The 19,583-nt window shown below is 37.9% G+C and overlaps 1 protein-coding gene across 3 annotated transcripts in view; it reads right to left on the reverse strand.

Moving 5' to 3' along the window:
• Positions 1-4,833: 4,833 nt before the first annotated feature.
• GOLPH3L (golgi phosphoprotein 3 like) overlaps positions 4,834-19,583 on the reverse strand; it is a 38,272-nt gene continuing 23,522 nt past the window's right edge. For 2 of the 3 annotated variants that reach the window (XM_060029437.1, XM_060029427.1), the window contains 3 exons: positions 19,255-19,386; positions 17,678-17,792; positions 4,835-7,987 (listed from right to left, as the gene is read on the reverse strand). In XM_060029437.1, the coding sequence (XP_059885420.1) occupies positions 7,560-7,987; positions 17,678-17,792; positions 19,255-19,386 (675 nt within the window). In that variant the 3' untranslated portion in view covers positions 4,835-7,559. Of the gene's footprint in view, positions 7,988-17,677; positions 17,793-19,254; positions 19,387-19,583 lie in introns of all 3 variants that reach the window. The other variant, XM_069541331.1, reaches the window with a different exon arrangement.

Consider the following 19,583-nt stretch of genomic DNA (forward strand, 5'->3'; position numbering starts at 1 on the left):
GGAGAGCACTTTTGTTTTGGAGGCATCACACGGACTGTGGAACTTCCCCGACCAGGGATTGAACCCATGCCCCCTGCAGTGGAAGCATGGAGTCTCAACCACTGGACCACCAGGGAAGTCCAAAAATGTGGTATTTCTATACAGTGTAATATTATTTGCCAATAAAAATAAATGAAGCACTGATACATACTACAACATGGATGAACCTTGAAAACATTATGCTAAGTGAAAGAAGCAGTCACAAAAGACACATATTGTATGATTCCATTTATATGAAATGTCCAGAATAGGCAAATCTGCAGAGACAGAAAGTACATTAGTGTTTGCCTAGGACTGAGGGAAATGGGGAATGACTGCTAATGGGTATGTGTTTTTTTCTAGGGTGATGACATGTTCTAAAATTGTGGTGATAGCATGATGCTGTGAATATACTAAAAAACCATCAAATTATTCACTTTAAGTAGGTATGTTATATGGTATGTGCATTTTATATCAATAAAGCTGTTATAAAAATAGTTATCAGGGGCTTCCCTGGTGGCACAGTGGTTGAGAGTCCGCCTGCCGACGCAGGGGACACGGGTTCGTGCCCCGGTCCGGGAAGATCCCACATGCCGCGGAGCGACTGGGCCCGTGAGCCATGGCCACTGAGCCTGCGCGTCCGGGGCCTGTGCTCCGCAATGGGAGAGGCCGCAACAGTAAGAGGCCCAAGTACCGCAAAAAAAAAAAAAAAAAAAAAAAAACTTTTCAAAATATGTAGTTATCAAAACATTATGAAGCTATTTTAATAAAGGATTTTAACCTGCTAAAAATAAAAGGAAAATTAAGTGGTCAAGGGTGCTAATCCTTCTCTGTTAACCACAGGAAACCTGCCTATTCAGACTGTCTATGTCAATGCACCATAACCAACGTAGAACAGTTTGCTAATAGCAAGCAAATAGCTTCTTCTTTTTTTTTTTTGCGGTACGCGGGCCTCTCACTGTTGTGCCCTCTCCCGTTGCGGAGCACAGGCTCCAGACGCGCAGGCTCAGCGGCCATGGCTCACGGGCCCAGCCGCTCCACGGCATGTGGGATCTTCCCGGACCGGGGCACGAACCCGTGTCCCCTGCATCGGCAGGCGGACTCTCAAGCACTGCGCCACTAGGGAAGCCCGCAAATAGCTTCTTGATTGCTGGGCTCCCATAAAGCAATCATTCTTAACGCGTGCGTGCGTGCGTGCGTGCGTGCGTGTGTGTGTGTGTGTGTGTGTAGGACTGGATTATGATTAGCTTTAGTATACACAGCCACCAGTTTTCCAAAGTATGGAAAATCTGATCTTTGAGAATCTAATACAAGCTGTGTTTCTTCTCTCCTCAAAGTGCATGTATAGACACATGCATACATGCAAAAATATTGTACATATTTTCAGGGTGTACAGAGACCCACTGAAGCCCACCAGAGAAGTTGTTTCCATAAATTAAAGCATTGTCACAGGAATTTACAGTGACCTTCATTTATTCAGATTTGTGTTCAGTTATGTGCCCCAAATTTATGATTTGACAATTTAAAAGCTCTGTAGTATGGTTGGTGGGAGTGTAAATTGGTACAACCATACTTGGGAAAACTGGTGGCACTATATACTAAAGCTAAATGTAATTGAAACCCTATAGTCCAACAATTCCACTCCTAGGTACATATATCCAACTGAAATGCATTCTCATGTTCACCAAAACAAGTATTCACAGCAGCTCTATTTATAATTGCTCCAAACTAGAACCACCCAAATGTTCAAAATAAAATAATCAACCGTCACAAAAAATACATATTGGATGATTTCATTTATATAACGTTCAAAAGCAAAACCAATCTATTGTATTAAAAGTCAGGATTGTAGTTAGCTTGAAGGAGGGATATAGTGACTGGGAGAGGGCATGAAGGGGGCTTTTGGCGAGCTGGTAATGTTTTGTTTCTTGACTTGGGTGCTAGTTACATAGGAATGCTCACTATTCATTACTGAGTCATTCATACATTTTTATTTATTTTGATTTAAGCAATTTTCTCTGGTTATGATTCCATAAAAAGTTTTAAAAGGTATCTAAATGTGAAGAGTAAGATGGAGGAGAGAAATGAAAGACTGAATTAGGTCATCTAATTTTTAAAACATGAACATTTTAAAATAAAAAGTGTTTGTTCAGTCTTTTAAATGTTCATAATGTTAAGAATCTAGTCAACTATTCTGTTACCTTCTCTAGTCTTCCCCTCTTTGATCATAAACATCTCTTCCTCCCTGCTCTCAAATGATAGGAATCCAATTTAGTTTAATATAAATCAGTTTAAACTAAGTTATCTAAGACCCTTCTGGCCTCCACTTAGGAGTTCAAGAAAGGCTGGGGTGACAGAGCTAGGGGAAAAAGTTTTTTTGAAAAATTATTATTAAGGCTAACCCATAAGTATTTTGAGGTGTTGTATTATGGCTTTAAATGTCCAGAAATCTTTGAAGAAGTACTCATCTTTAGATTGGGAGTGGGATCTCAGCATCTCTGAAATATATGAGAAAAACTTTGGCTTTGAATTTTTTCCCATCAAATCAGGAGAATAACATACATCTATTGGGCTTGCATATGGGGCAGAAACATGGCGATTTGGTCAAGCAGTCCTTCTGATGGGGCAGAAGCCTCTAGATTCCTAGCTGAGTTTCTAAAGTAAGTTCAGATAAAATATGCTATTATTCTTGGGAATGTTCACTTAGTTGAGAAAAACAAAGTGGTGGGCAGAGTACTGATATTCAGGGAACAAAAATCTACACAAAACACATCTATTTGAAGAGTTCTTATGGAGTATTTGTTCCCCACCTTCCACCCAAATTGAATCTACTTTTTTACAATCTGGAATGTAAAGAAAAACTAACAGCAGTGAGTGGGGCTGCTAGAAAAAGATTTCTGCCAGGAAGTGACCCTTGCTTTTCTGACTTGCATTCCGTAGAATTTTATTGCTTTCTGGGAGGGATGGCTCCCTTTCTCACTTATCAATAAGAAGTCATGTCTAGTCTGTCTCTTTCCAAATTATGTACACACCTGGAACTCACTGAGGAGAAAAGGAAGGCAGACCAAGGCCTTGAGAAGAACTGGGGACACAGGAACAAAGATTCATGTACACATGTAATAGGTAATAGGAAAATATAAAAAATCCATTCTACTTAACTTATTTCAGCATTAAAGCAATTATTTTTATTCTTTAGGGAGTAAAACACATTCTTAGAAATTATATGAATATATAATCTGTGCATTTTAGCTGTATGGGAAAGGTAAAGAACATTTAAAACATCTTTCAATTAGAATTCTCTTTATAGTTTTGTTAAAAATTTTTAAAATTAATTTATTTTTGGCTGTGTTGGGTCTTCGTTTCTGTGCGAGGGCTTTCTCTAGTTGGGGCAAACGGGGGCCACTCTTCATTGCGGTGTGCGGGCCTCTCACTATCGCAGCCTCTCTTGTTGCAGAGCACAGGCTCCAGACGCGCAGGCTCAGTAGTTGTTGCTCACAGGCCTAGTTGCTCCGCGGCATGTGGGATCTTCCAAGACCAGGGCTCGAACCCGTGTCCCCTGCATTGGCAGGCAGATTCTCAACCACTGCGCCACCAGGGAAGCCCAGTTTTGTTAAAATTTGATATCAGAAAACACTCATGCAAGAAGTGAGTACAGTGAAATATTTAAAGTGTTGGGGACTTCCCTGGTGGTCCAGTGGTTAAGATTCTGCTCTCCCAATGCAGGAGGCCTGGGTTTGATCCCTGGTCAGGGAACTAGATTCTGCATGCCGCAACTAAAAATCCCTCATCTGGCATGCTACAATGAACACCCGGCAGAGCCAAATAAATAAATACATATTTAAAAAAATAAAATAGTATTGTAAAACAAAAACAAAAAAACACCTAGCAATCTAGAATTCTATATCCAGTAAAATTATCCTTCAAAAGCGAAGGATAAATACTTTCTCAGATAAAAACTGAGGGAATTTATGTCCAGCACACTTGCCCTGTAAGAAGTGTTAAAAGAAGTTAAGGGAGAAGGAAAATGATATGCCAGAAAAGTTTTATGTAAGAAAAGCATCAGAGAAGGAATAAATGAAGGTAAACAAAAACAGATAATTTGCTAGTTCCAAAAACCCTTCTTTAGTCTACAACTTGAATATACTCTCTTAGAACAATCTCTTTTGAGAGATAGATATGTGAAAAGCACACACATTCATGAAATTCTAGCGCATAACAAATTACTTTGTACATTCTGTATTTTGTTTCCCTAGCCCAGCATAGCCTTGGCTCTTCCTTTTCAACCTGAGAAGATTCTTCAAGATTGAGCTTAAATGAAGGCAGGAGAGAGTAGTGGTTAAAAGCCTGTGTTTGAACTCAAGCTCTGCACAGTGTCCTTAGGCAAGCCTCACTACCTCTCTGAATTTTCTTTAAAATAATCTTCTATGGTTTTTTAGTGTTGAGGACTAAATGAGAAAATATATGAAGTGGTTAGAATAGTACCTCACAAGAAAAGTACTCAATACATGAAAGCCACTATAATAAATAACCTCTTCTAAGTCTTTCCTAGTGTTCCCAGGAAGAATGCTACTTCTTTGTGCTTCTAAAAGTTAAGTTTGGGCTTCCCTGGTGGCGCAGTGGTTGAGAGTCCGCCTGCTGATGCAGGGGACACAGGTTCGTGCCCCGGTCTGGGAAGATCCCACATGCCGTGGAGTGGCTGGGCCCGTGAGCCATGGCCGCTGAGCCTGCGCGTCCGGAGCATGTGCTCCGCAACGGGAGAGGCCACAACAGTGAGAGGCCTGCGTACCGCAAAAAAAAAAAAAAAAAAAAAAAAAAAAAATTAAGTTTCTACTTCCACATGAGCATTTATCACAAAGTATCTTATTTGCCCACTTAAATGTGAGTTCTTGGGGGCCGAAATTGTGTCCTACACAATTTTTTATTGTCACACCTAGCAAGTGCCATTTAATTTGTAAGTACTCAATATTTTTTTGGATGAATGAATTATAGGCAATAAAATATAAAGCAGTGTTCCCAAATTTTAACGTGTAAGCTTATTTTAACGTGTAAGACTATGTTTAAAATGCAGCTTCCTAAGCCCCCAACCCCAGAGACTGATTTACTAGGAACCTGTATTTTGGCAAAGTACTCACTCCCACAAAGGTTATTTTGATGCACCACATTTTGAGAAACATTGTTACAAAGGATGACTTATGGGAAAACAATATACTTTTTCTGAAATAAAAATAACAAGTATAAACAATCCTAGTAAATACATTTCTTATTGTCCTTTATGCTGTAGACATTATAAAAGTGAAGAACAAGAAGCCAATTACAAGCTCAATTATCTTTCTTTTCACACATTGTTAACTCTGTTATAGTTAGGTATGTTACCTACACTTGCAACCTAAGACTTTCAGCTCTTCAGTAAGTTCACGTGTCACGTGCAAGTAGTTATTAATAGGATAGAATATACTCATTATTTTCATGGTAATAATGGTGTAATTGGGTAACTTATTTTGCTTGAGATGGAGACACTATTCAGACTTTACATTAGCTGGTGTTCGGGTTAGACTTAACATGCCCTGCCCTCCAGTATATATATGTTACAATTGTAATATTTGTGTATGCCTAATTTTCCACACAGGATGAAACAGAGGCTAGTATCCTAGTGTAAACCGGGAGTGTTACTGGCCTTGTGTGAAAAGTTCTCATTTCCAGTTAAAATAACTGAAGTTGTAAAACTGCACAGAGATACCAGAGACAATAATCTTTATTATACAGAAATGTGAAGGCCATATGCATTAAATGAAAAGGTGTTTTGCAGTGAACATTATGCAGATTCAAACTGAAGACATCTTCATCTTATCGAGATACAATATAAAAATAAACACTGACCAAGAGTTGCTAGAAAGAACTCAACTTCTACTCTCCCAATCAAGCTGAAACTTTCCACAGGAAAACCTGGTTTCAATTCATGCTGAATTGTTTTCATATGGAAAGAAAAAACTAAGTCAGGTAGAGGCAACCAGGGACTGGTTTTTATACTTTTAGAGAGCCAGACTGAAGCTCTACTCAGCTTCACATTTAAGAATTTGTTTCACTTTAAAATTTATATCTCCAGTCACCTAAGTGATACCTAAAAGTGAAAAAAGAAAGTTAATTGAGTTGGGAATTTTGTGGAGCTAGACAGGTTTAGGGGAGAAGATGAAAGTTACAATCATTCATTTAATTACTTCTGATCAGGAAGATTTGATGTCAGGTCTGGATCATCTGTATTAGCCCTTTGATAGCCCGTTTCTCTGTAGCTGTCAAGAGGCAAGATCCATTAAAAGTATCAGCATAACAAATGCTTGACATTAGCACAGTCTGGTGCCTGTCCTCTTTATATTCCCAAATACTGGACTTTATATCAGGATGCTTTTAAGAACAAATTGCCCTTCTAAACAGGATTTTTCTTAATAAGCTTCTGTTTGCATTCACTACTGAATTAAAAAATGTTTTAGCGATTTGGTTAGACAGATGGTTGTGTTGAGACAAGACTAATGACTAGAAGGGTATCTGTGGATTAAATATAGATAAAAGTACCTCCAGAACCCTTAAATATAGACAGAATCTATCAATTTATGTAGGAAGCCAAAATAGGGAACAAGAAGATCTAGAGTTTAGATATATTGTCTGGACTCAGGATGCTGCTTTCTGCAATTGAAATTTACAACTCCCTAAATTCAATCAGAGCAGGGACATTTAAAGTAGTCAGGAGGAATCAGGATAGTCATGTGCTAAAGAGAGGAAATTCTGATGCCACCTCCCTTTGCAAATTGTATTGCTGACTGCTTGAAGAAGGTGGTTGAGAGATACATTTTTTTCATTTAGACTTCTGTTCTAATGAATGATGGAGTAGGATAATGCTGAGAGAGAGTAGAGAATATATTTCTGGTTCTAGGACTGTGAGAACCAGGTAATCACATTTGGAATATTCTCATTAGGTTAGAAAAGGAAAAATGAGAAAACCACTAGCGGGACACGCATTTATATCCCAGAGACCATATGCTCCGAAAATTAGTTTTGTTTCCATTGCCCCTTATTCAAAGAGATGGTTACTTCAACAAGCTACATTACTTAGCAGAGCCTGAGAGACAGACTGAAAACATATACTTAAAATGGAAAATAAAATTTTAAAAATATGATAAATGGTTTGCTCTACATCTCATTCACATTCTGTGGCTAGAGAAATCCAAATCTCACTTAGATATTCCTGCTAATGCAAAAGCACACTAGATGGAAGTAAACCAAGAAATGAGAGAAAATGTTTATTTATTGGGTGTGTGTTGGTTCACCCAGTTTATTCACCTCTGGAGTGGAAGTATAGGGAAAAATAAAGTCTGCTTATAATAGTCAAGGTCTATACAGGAGCCTTGAAGTTGCTCTCCCCAAATAACGAGTTTGATTCAAGAGAAGGAAAAAACATGATGGAAAACATCTCATCACACAAAGCTTGCTGATGGTGTCTCTGACAGTCACTGGCCAGTAAGGGAAAAGGAGAAACCCACCTGCTGGCTTTAGGATTTATTGAAGGCTGCCAGCACAGCCCAGATCATCTCTGTGGCACTGTGCTTTGTCCCCTCCACCTCAGGGTCCAGTTCCACTAGGTCCTTGGCCCGATTCATTGCCACATCATACTTGTCATCTGTCAGAGAGGAGAAGACATTCTCTAGCACGTCAGAGGAGTGGGCTAGCACCAGTAGTGCTAGTGTTCGCTTGTCCATACGCTGAGGGTCATTTACCCACCGCTCTAGGACACTGTCTTGAAGCTTTTTCACTAGTCGCTGCTTCTCTGTTGTATTGGTCACTGGGTGAGTAGTCATGTCAAATAGGAGGAAATTCTGCTTCTCAGTGGTTAGAATACCCTTCTCTACTAGGTTCTTTGCAATTCTCTCTCTTACATTTCTCAGCTGGTACTGTAATTTGAAAGGGTTCCAGGTCTCACCTATGGGAAAAATAAATAGAAGGCTTGAACAACATTATAAACCAACTAGACCTAAGAAGACATCTATAGAATATTCTACCCTATAACAGTAGAATGTACATTCTTCTTAAGTGCACAGGAAACATTCTCCAGGATAGACCATATGCCAGGCCATAAAACAAACCTTAATAAATTTAAAAGGACTGAAAACATACAAAGTATGCTATCCAATCACAATGGAATTAAACTAGAAATTAATAACAGAAGGAAATCTGGGAAATTAAAAAATATGTGGAAATTACACAACACAATCTGAAATAACCAATGAGTCAAAGAAGAAATCACAAGGAAAATTTAAAAAATACTTTTGAGTTGAATGAAAGAAACCCCACAACATACCAAAACTTATGGGATGCAGCTTAAAGCAGTACGAAGAGGGAAATTTATGATCCAAATGCTATATTAGAAAAGGAGATGTCAAATCAATAACCTAACATTCTATCTTAAAAAACTAGAAAAAGAAGATCATACTAAACCCAAAGCAAGCAGGAGAAAGGAAATAATAAAGATTAGAGAGGAAACAGAGAAAATCAAATCAAAACTTGGTTCAATGAAAAGATAAAAAAAAGGACAAACCTAGAGTGACCAAGGAAAAAAGAGAGAAGACTCAAAATTACTAAAATTAGGAATGAAAGAGGAGACATCACTACTGACCTTACAAAAATAAAAAGAATTATAAGGAAATACTATGAAAAACAGGATGCCAACAAATTAGACAACCTAGAAGAATGGACAAATTCTTTGAAATACAGAAATTACCTAAACCAACTCAACAAGAAAGAGAGAGTTTGAATATATAACAAGTAAATAGATTGAATAGTAACTTTAAAACTTCCCACAAAGAAAAGTGTGGTCAAGATGGCTTTACTGGTAATTCTACCAAACATTAATGAAGAATTAATGCCAATCCTTCACAAATGCTTAAAAAAAAAGAAGAGGAAGAGGAGGGAACACTTCCTTAGTCTACACAGTATTACTCTGATAAGGAAATCAGAGTAATTTCTGATTACTCTCACTTAGATATTCCTGCTAATGCAAAAGCACACTAGATGGAAGTAAACCAAGAAATGAGAGAAAATGTTTATTTATTGGGTGTGTGTTGGTTCACCCAGTTTATTCACTGGAGACAGACTTCACAAGAAAACTGTAGACCAATACCCCTTATGAATATAGGTACAAAAATGCTCAACAAAATACTAGCAAACAAATCTAGCAACATATAATAAACACTATGTAGGGAATTTCCTGGTGTTCCAGTGGTTAGGACTCTGTGCTTTCACTGCCAAGGGTGTGGGTTCAATCCCTGGTCAGGGAACTAAGATCCTGAAAGCTGTGTGGTGAGGCTGAAGGAAAAAACAAACAAAAAACAAAAAAAAAGGGACTTCCCTGGTGGTGCAGTGGTTAAGAATCCGCCTGCCAATGCAGGGGACACAGGTTCATGCCCTGGTCTGGGAAAATCCCACATGCTGTGGAGCAACTAAGCCCGTGTGCCGCAACTACTGAGCCTGCACTCTACAGCCTGCGAGCCACAACTACTGAGCCCGTGTGCCACAACTATTGAAGCCCGTGGGCCTAGAGCCCATGCTCCACAAGAGAAGCCACTGCAATGAGAAGCTCGTGTGCCACAACGAAGAGTAGCCCCCACTCCACAACTAAAGAAAGCCTGTGTGCAGCAATGAAGACCAAATGCAGCCAAAAATAAAATAAATAAAAAAATTAATTAAAAATTTTTTTTAATTTAAAAAAGAAAACAAACAGCAAAATGGCAGAATTGACTGTCTCCTTATCAGTAATTACTTTAAATATAAATGGATTAAACTACTTAATAGTACGAAAAAATTGGCAGAATGGGTTAAAAAACATAATCCAATTATATGCTGTCTATGAGAGATTCACTTTAGATCAAAGGACACAGATAGGCTGAAAGTGAATGGATAGAAAAAGATATTCCATTCAAATAGTAACCAAAAGACAGCAGGGGTGGCTATACTAATTTTGGACAAAATAGATTTAAAATTATGTAAGGTAAGACAGACAGAGAAAGACATTATATATTAATAAAACGTTCAGTACAACAAGAAGATATAACAAGTATAAATATTTACACTCCTAAGAACAGGCTCAAAATATATGAAGCAAAATGGGCAGAACAGTCAGAAGTAGACAGTTTTATAACACCCCATTTTCAATGAGACTTAGATCAAGTAGACTGAAAATAATTAAAAAATAGAAGATTCAACAACATAATAAACTCATTAAGCCTAACAGACATATACAGAACACTCCACCTAACAGCAGAATACACATTCTTCTCAAGTGTACATGGCACATTCTCCAGGACAGACCACTTGTTAGGCCATAAAATAAATCTCAACAGATTTCAAAAGATACATACAAAGTACCTTCTCTGACAACAATGGGATGAAATTAGAAATAAGTAAAAGAAGGAAAATGAAAATTTGCCTATATGTGTAAATTAAACAAGCTTAAACAACCAATGGGTCAAAGAAGAAATTACAAGGGAAATTAGAAAATACTTAGAAATGGATGAAAACACAATGCACTAAAATGTATGGGATATAGTGAAAGCAGTGCTCAGAGGGAAATTTATAGCTGTAAATGCCTAAATTAAAAAAGTAAGTCTCAAATCAATCACCTAACTTTACACTTTAATGGACTAGAAAAAGAAGAGCAAAGTAAACCCAAAGCTAACAGAAGGAATGAAATAAAGATTAGAGAAGAGATGAACAAAAAGAGAGATCAGAAAAACAACAAAGAAGACCAAAGAAACAAAGAGTTGGTTTTTTGAAAAGATCAACAAAATTCACAAACTTTTAGGTAGACTGCCAAAGAAAAAGAGAAAAGATACAAACAACTAAAATGAGAAATTAAAGTGGTGACATTACAACTAACCTTGCAAAGATTAAAAAAAGGATTATAAGAGAATACTATGAATAATGGTAAGCCAATAAATTATATAACCTAGAAGAAATGGACAAAGTCCCTGAAACACTCAAATTATCTAAACTGACTGATGAAGAAATAGAAAATTTCAACAGATTTATAGCAAGTAAAAAGATGAAATCAGGGCTTCCCTGGTGGCGCAGTGGTTGAGAGTCCGCCTGCTGATGCAGGGGACATGGGTTCATGCCCCGGTCTGGGAAGATCCCACGTGCCATGGAGCGGCTAGGCCCATGAGCCATGGCCGCTGAGCCTGCGCGTCCGAAGCCTGTGCTCCGTAACGGGAGAGGCCACAACAGTGAGAGGCCCACGTACCGCAAAAAAAAAAAAAAAAAGATGAAATCAGTAATCAAAAACCTCCCCAAAAAGAAAAGTCCTGGACCAGATGGCTTCATCAGTGAATTCTACCTAACATTTAAACAAGAATTAACACAAATCCTTCTCAAAGTCTTCCAAAAAACTGAAGAGGGAATGCCTCCTAACTCATTCTGTGAGGCAAGGATTATCCTGATACTAAAGCCAGATAAAGACATCACAAGAGGACTTCACTGGTGGCACAGTGGTTAGGAATCTGCCTGTCAATGCAGGGGGACATGGGTTTGAGTCCTGGTCTGGGAAGATTCCACATGAGGTGGAGCAACTAAGCCTAGCTCGTGAGCCACAACTACCGAGTCTGTGTGCCACAACTACTGAAGCCTGTGCGCCTAGAGCCTGTGCTCCACAACAAGAGAAGCCACCGCAATGAGAAGCCTGTGAATCGTAATGAAGAGTAGCCCCCACTCGACATAACTAGAGAAAGCCCGCGCGCAGCAACAAAGACCCAATGCAGCCAAAAAATAATAATAAATTAATAAATTAAAAAAATACATCACAAGAAAAGAAAGTTACAGACTAATAAGTCCTATGAATATAGATGCAAAATTCTTAATAAAATATTAGCAAACTGAATCCAACAGCATAATAAAATGATTATTCACCTTGATCAAGTAAAATTTATCCCAGGAATGTAACAGAAAATCAAATGGGCTGAGCACCTGAATAGACATTTTTCTAAAGAAGACATACAAATGGCCAAAAGACACATGAAAATGCGCTCAACATCACTAATCATCAAGGAAATGCAAATCAAAACCATAGTGTGATATCATTCCACATTTGTTAAGATGGCTAATATTAAAAAGACCAAGAATAACAACTGTTGGTGAGGATATAGAGAAAAGGGAACCCTTGTGTACTGTTAGTGAACATGTAAGTTGGCCCAGTCACTACAGAAAACAGTATAGGACTTCCCCGGTGGTGCAGTGGTTGAGAATCCACCTGCCAATGCAGGGGACATGGTTTAATCCCTGGTCTGGGAAAATCCCACATGCCGCGGAGCACCTAAGCCCGTGCGCCACAACTACTGAGCCTGTGCTCTACAGCCCATGAGCCACAATTACTGAGCCCGCATGCCACAACTACTGAAGCCTGCGCGCCTAGAGCCCATGCTCCACAAGAGAAGCCACTGCAATGAGAAGTCCACGCACTGCAATGAAAAGTAGCCCCCACTCACCGCAACTAGAGAAAGCCCATGTGCAGCAATGAAGACCCAATGTAGCCAAAAAAATAAATAAAATTAAAAAAAATTTTTTTAATTACAAAAAAAGAAAACAGTATAGAGGTTTCTCAAAAACTTAAAATTACAACTACCATATAATCTAGTAATTCTACTTCTGAGTAGAATTGAAAAGATATATGCACCCCATGTTCACTGCAGCATTATTTATAATAGCCAAGACATGGAAGCAACTTAAATATCAATTATGGATGAATGGATAAAGAAAATGTGGTATATGTATATACACACACCACACACATACATATATGAACACATATACATATAACAGAATATTATTCAACCATAAAAAACAGGAAATCTTGCCATTCATGACAACCTGGATGGACCTTGAGGGCATTATGCTAAATGAAGTAAGTCAGACAGAGGGACTTCCCTGGTGGTACAGTGGTGAAGACTCTGTGCTCCCAATGCAGGGGGCCTGGGTTCAATCCCTGGTCAGGGAACTAGATCCCACATGCATGCCACAACTAAGAGTTACATGCTGCAACTAAGGAGCCCTTGAGCTGCAACTAAGGAGCCTGCCTGCCGCAACTAATGAGCCTGCGAGCCGCAACTAAGGAGTCCTCCTGCTGCAACTAAGGAGGCTGCGAGCTGCAACTAAGGAGCCTGCCTGCTGCAACAAAGACCCAGCACAACCAAATAAATAAATAAATATTTTTTAAAAAATAAAATAAAATAAAATAAATAAGTGAGGCTGAATGCCCACATAAATCTATAAAAAAAAAAAGTCAGACAGAGAAAGACAAATACTATTATGATCTCACTTGTATGTGGAATGTAAAACAAAAACAAAAAATTCCAAAATCATAGATACAGAGAACAGATTGGTAGTTGCTAGGGGCAGGGAGGGGGAGAATGACAGAATGGGTGAAGGAGATCAAAAGATACAAAATTCTAGTTTTAAAATAAATAAATCCTGGGGATGTAATGTACAGCATGGTGATTATAGTTAATAACACTGTATTATATATTTGAAAGTTCCAAGAAAACAGATCTTAAAAGTTCTCAGGACTTCCCTGGTGGTCCAGTGGTTAAGACTCCATGCTTCCAACACAGGGGGCCCACGTTCGATCCCTGGTTGGAGAACTAGATCCCACATGCCACAACGAAGAGCTCACATGCCACAACTAAAGATCCTACTTGCCACAACTAAAAGGTCCCGTATGCCGCAATGAAGATCCTGCATGCAGCAATGAAGATCCCATGTGCTGCAACTAAGACCCAGTGCAGCCAAAGAAATAAATATTTTTTTTAAAAAGTTCTCACACAAGAAAAAAAAACTACCTATGTGTGATGATGGATACTAACTAGAATTATTGTGGTGATCATTTCATAATATGTACAAATATTGAATCAATATGATGTACACCTGAAATTAATATAATGTTTATGCCAATTTTAACTCAATAAAAAGTCAAACAATGTAATACATCATTTAACAGAATGAAAAAAAACCCCACATGATCATCTCACTTGACTCAGGAAAGCAACTTGAGAAAAACAAACACCATTTCATGATAAAAACTTCTAGGAAACTAGGAGTAAAAGAAAAATTCCTCAACATGATAAAGAGTATTTATGAAAACCTCAAAGCTAATTGTAAAAGATCCCCCAAAGGTCAAGGAACAAGAAAGACAAGGATGCCTGCTTTTACCACTGCTATTCAACAATTTACTGGAAGTTCTGGCCAGAGCTAGTAGACAAGAAAGAAAAAATTAAAGGCGTCTAAATTGTAAAGAAAAAACTAAAACTATCTCTGTTTGCAGATAGAAAATCCCCCAAAGTACACAAAAAGCTACTAGAGCTAATAAACACAGCTAAGTTGCAGGGTACAAGATGAACACACAAAAAATCAGTTGTTTCTATATATCAGAAATGAATAATCTGAAAATGAAATTAAGAAAGCAATCTCATTTATAATAATGTCTAAGAAAATTAAATATTTAGGAATAAGTCTAACCAGGGAGGTGGAAGATTTGTACACTGAAAACTATAAAACACTGCTTAAAGAAATTAAAGAACACATAAATAATGGAAAGACAGACTGAGCTTCTTTTAATGGACAGGAAGACTTAACACTGTTAAAATGGCAATACCACCCGAACAGATCTACAGGTTCAACACAATCCCTATCAAATTCTAACAGCCTTTTCCACAGAAGTGGAAAAGCTGATCCTCAAATTCATATGGAATTGCAAGGGACCCAGAACAGCCAAAATAACTTGAAAAAGAAGAATAAAGTTAGTGGACTCATACTTTCCCAACTTCAAAACTTACTACCAAGCTACAGTAAGTAAAACAGTATGGTACTGGCATAAGGACAAACATACAGATTAATGCAATAGAATAGAGAGCCCAGAAATAAACCCTCACAGATATGGTCAACTGATTTTTCAACAAGGCTGCCAACACCATTCAAGGGGGAAAGAATAGTATTTTTAACAAATGGTTCTGAGAAACTTCATATCCACATGCAAAAGAATGAAGCTGAACCTTTACCTTATATCATATACAAAAATTAAGTAAAAATGGATCAAAGAACCAAATTTAAGAACTAAAACTATAAAACTCTTAGAATAAAGCACTGGGGAAAATCTTTATGACATTAGATTTGGCAAAGATTTCATGGATATGACACCAAAAGTACAGGCAACAAGTAGATAAGTTGGACTTCATCAAAATTAAGAACTTTTGTACATCAAGAGTTATTATCAATAAAATGAAGAAATAACAGAATGAGAGAAAATATTTGCAAATCATATATCTGATAAGGGATTACTATCTAGAATATAGAAAGAGCTTCTAAAACTCAACAACAACAACAGAAGCCAATTCAAAAATGGGCAAAGTACTTGAATAGACATTTCTCCAAAGAAGATATATAAATGGTCCATGAAAAGATGCTCAACATCATTAATCATTAGGGAAATGCAAATCAAAACCACAGTGAAATACCACTTCACACCTACTAGGATGGCTATAATTAAAAACAAAACAAAACAAAACAAAAATTAGAATATAAAAAGTGCTGATGAGGATGTGGAGAAACTGCAACCTTCACACTTGGCTGGTAAGAATGTAAAAGAGTGCAGCCTCTGTAGAAAACAGTTTGGTGGTTTCTCAAAACATTGAACTATCACATACCCAGTAATTCTACTCCAAGATATACATCCAAAAGAATGGAAAGCAGTGACTTGAACAGATATATGTACAAAAATGTTCCCAGGAGCATTATCCACAATAGCCAAAAGATGGAAACACCCAAGTGTACATCAACAGATGAAATGAACAAAATGTGGTATACACATACAGTAGAATATTATTCAACCATAAAAAGGAATGAGATTTTGATGTATGCTACAAAATGAATGGATCTTGAAAACATGCTTAGTGAAATAAGCCAGACATAGAAGGAGAATATTATATGATTCCACTTATATGAGTTACTTAGTACAGGCAAATTCATAGAGACAGAAAGTAGATGGAATGAGGGGAGGGAGGAAGAGGGGTGTTTGCAATGATGTGAAAGCTTTGAGGGTAGAGAGAAGTGATGGTTATATAACACTGTGCCTGTATTTAATGTCACTGAATTGTACACTTATGATTAAGATAATAAATATGTATATTTTACCACAATAAAAAGTTAACTATATACCCCCCCAAAGTTAAAACATGTCCACACAAAAACTTGTCTATGAATGTTCATAGCAGCACTATTCATAATAGCCAAAAAGTGGAAATAACTCAAATGTCCATCAACTGATGAATAAGTAATTAAAGTTGTATAACCATACAATGAAATATTATTTGGCAATAAAAAGGAGTCAAATTAAAACGGGAAATTCTTGGGACTTCCCTGGTGGTCCGGTGGTTAAGACTCTGCACTTCCATTGCAGGGGGCACAAGTTTGATCCTTGGTTGGGGAACTAAGATTCTGCATGCTATGCAGTGTGGCCAAAAAAAAAAAAGCGGGGGAAATTCTAATAAGATTGGTGGATTGTATCAATTTCAGTATCCTGGTTGTCATATTTTAAAATTTTGAGAAATGTTACCAGTGGGAGATTCTGGACAAAGCATATAAAGGGATCTTTCTGTATTATTTCTTGCAACTGCATGTGAATATACAAATGTCTCAATAAAACCTTCAGTTAAAAAAATTGTTCCAGGTCTTCCCTGGTGGCGCAGTGGTTGAGAGTCCGCCTGCTGATGCAGGGGACACGGGTTCGTGCCCCAGTCCGGGAAGATCCCACATGCCGCGGAGCTGCTGGGCCTGTGAGCCATGGCCACTGAGCCTGCGCGTCTGGAGCCTGTGCTCTGCAACGGGAGAGGCCGTGGCAGTGAGAGGCCCGCAAAAAAAAAAAAAAAAAATTGTTCCAGAAGGTGACACTGGCTGGGATCTCAAAGTGCCCTGTGGAATATTCTCCTAAAATATTATGCCTTAGGCTTGATTATTCATATTAAAGTTTTTGAACTTGCCCTTGAGAAAAAAAGGAATGAAGTGCTAATACATGCCACAACATGGATGAACCTTGAAAATATTATCCTCAGAAGTTAGTCACAAAAAACCATAAGTTGTATGATTTCATTTATATGGAATATCCAGAATAGGCAAATCTACAGAGATAGAACGTAGATTAGTGGTTGCCTGTAGCTGGGCAGGAGGGTTGGAGAAATGTGGGGAAAACTGCTAATGAGTATGGGGTTTATTTTGGGGATGATGAAAATGTTCTAAACTTAGGTTGTGATGATGGTTGCACAATTGTGTGAATATACTAAAATCCATTTAATTGTATACTTTAAATGGGTCATCTGTATGGGATGTGAATTATACATCAACATGGTTGTTAAAAAATTTCTTGTGAGCTTATGAGGTGGAAAGAGGTAAGATGAAGCTCTGGAAAACTTTATGTACTGATTAATCATGTCTTTTTTGTCCCTCATTAGTACAGTTAAACAGTGAACCATATATATCTTACGCAGCACCCTGACCTTCTATACTTCTTCTCCCAACCTTAAGAGTAGGATAAAAATTATAAAATGTGGGATTTTTAAATCATTCTGAGTCATCTTACCAGTGAGTAGCTCTATCCATGTTTGGACAGTTTCTGTGGGTTCAGTTGCTTTGATGTGTTTGAGAGTTTCATCCAGTAAAACATCACCCGTTGGGCTGTCTGACTTTAGTAGTACCTTTCAGAAAAGAAGAAACAAGAGACCCTGGTTGATATACTTCATTCAAATTAAAGTTATTCAATATGCTATACATATATTATTGGTTAAGTCAAAGGAAATGCAAAGCAGCATAACATATTTTCTCTGTCCTCAGAAATTTAAAATCTAGTATGGGGTGATAATAGGGAGATAAAAAAACATTTGAAGTGGGCCCCAATGACAAACTGGATATAAATGATAATGGAGAAAAGATTCAATAACTCTTTGAGCCTGGAAAACCAACTTGTGAAACAATTAGTAAAGATAGGAAAGTCAGGAAAAGTTGATGAAGTTTGGTTTTAACTGATATGGGAAAGCCAAGTTGAAATGTCTGGACAATACTTAACTATGTTCCTGGGGGTGGAAAAAGAAGACAGGCCTAGAAATTTGGGAGTTAATATATCATGGGGGTGATAGATGAAGCTGTAAAAGTAAATGATATCTCCAAAAGTTATACAAAGTGATACAAACTGAGACTTAGATGTTAAGGAATGGAAAAGTAAAGGAAATAGGGTACAGCCAGAGAAGCAAGAAGATGTAATATAACAAAGGTCAAAAACAGATGGGACTTTCCTAGCGGTCCAATGGTTAAGAATCTACCTTCCAATGCAGGGGATGCAGGTTTGATCCCTGGTCGTGGAACTAAGATCCCACATGCTGTGGGGCAATTAAGCCCGTGCACTGCAACTACTGAGCCCACATGCCACAACTAGAGAGAAGCCCATGCACCACAACTAGAGAAGCCCGCATGGTGCAATGAGGATCCCGCATGCTGCAACTAAGACCCGACGCAGCCAAATAAAAACAAACAAATAAATAAATAAATAATTTTTTAAAAGAACAGAAAGTTTCAAGTAAGAGGTAGTCAAAAGTGTTGAACACCACATATAGGTTAAAAGAGAAAAATAAATGGAAGCCTGAAAATTAGCTGGTGACACCTAAGAATGTAGTTTCAGTAGACTGCTGAGTATGACAGTGAAGTTGTGAGTGGAAAAATGAGTAGTAAGAAAATGGAGAGAGCGGTATACCTCATAGGCTAGAGAGAACTTGCAAAATACTTGGAAGGAGGGAAATTGAATGGTTATCTGAGGATGATCAGAGTTAAGTAAAGACTGCACTTGACCCACGTTTGCCTCTTCATATACAATACTCTATTTCATAATATTATAGGTACAGATATATAGAGAAAAATAATCAACACCATCCTAATGTGATTTTTCTGCATAAAAATGGAAGACAAAATCATGAATTTCTTATAACTCTTTTGACCATGGATACTTGGATTTCTTTCCCTGCTACAGGATAATTAAACCTGCTAGACAATGGGACAACTGAATAAGTAATATTTATATTGTCTCACTACTCAAATCTTCCTATTCATCCAAAATGGACTGTTGATATCTGCCCTTTCATAAGAGGATGTTCGCAGAGGACGCTCTACCTTTCTGTCTAGTAGTCGCTTCTTACGCATGGTGGGGGGTTCTAGATAGATTCGACCTCGCATGGCCAGCTCTATCAGGATGCCCCCTCGCAGGCCAGATGATATGCAGTCATTCCAGAAAGATGTGTAACCCTAGGAAAGGGGAAAAGAGAAGAGAAAGAATGTTCTGAAAGGGATATGGACTTGCGGTAAGCACCCAAAGAATGGTCCACTTTGTTGTGTGATTCATTTCACTTCACATTACATGAACTCAAGGCAACGTATAAAATAAATGAAAAAAATCTCTTTAAGTCCCTTAATCTAACCCCCCTACCCCAAAGTATGACTTT

Source organism: Delphinus delphis, chromosome 1 (assembly GCF_949987515.2).
Source record: "Delphinus delphis chromosome 1, mDelDel1.2, whole genome shotgun sequence".
Lineage (NCBI taxonomy): Eukaryota > Metazoa > Chordata > Mammalia > Artiodactyla > Delphinidae > Delphinus > Delphinus delphis.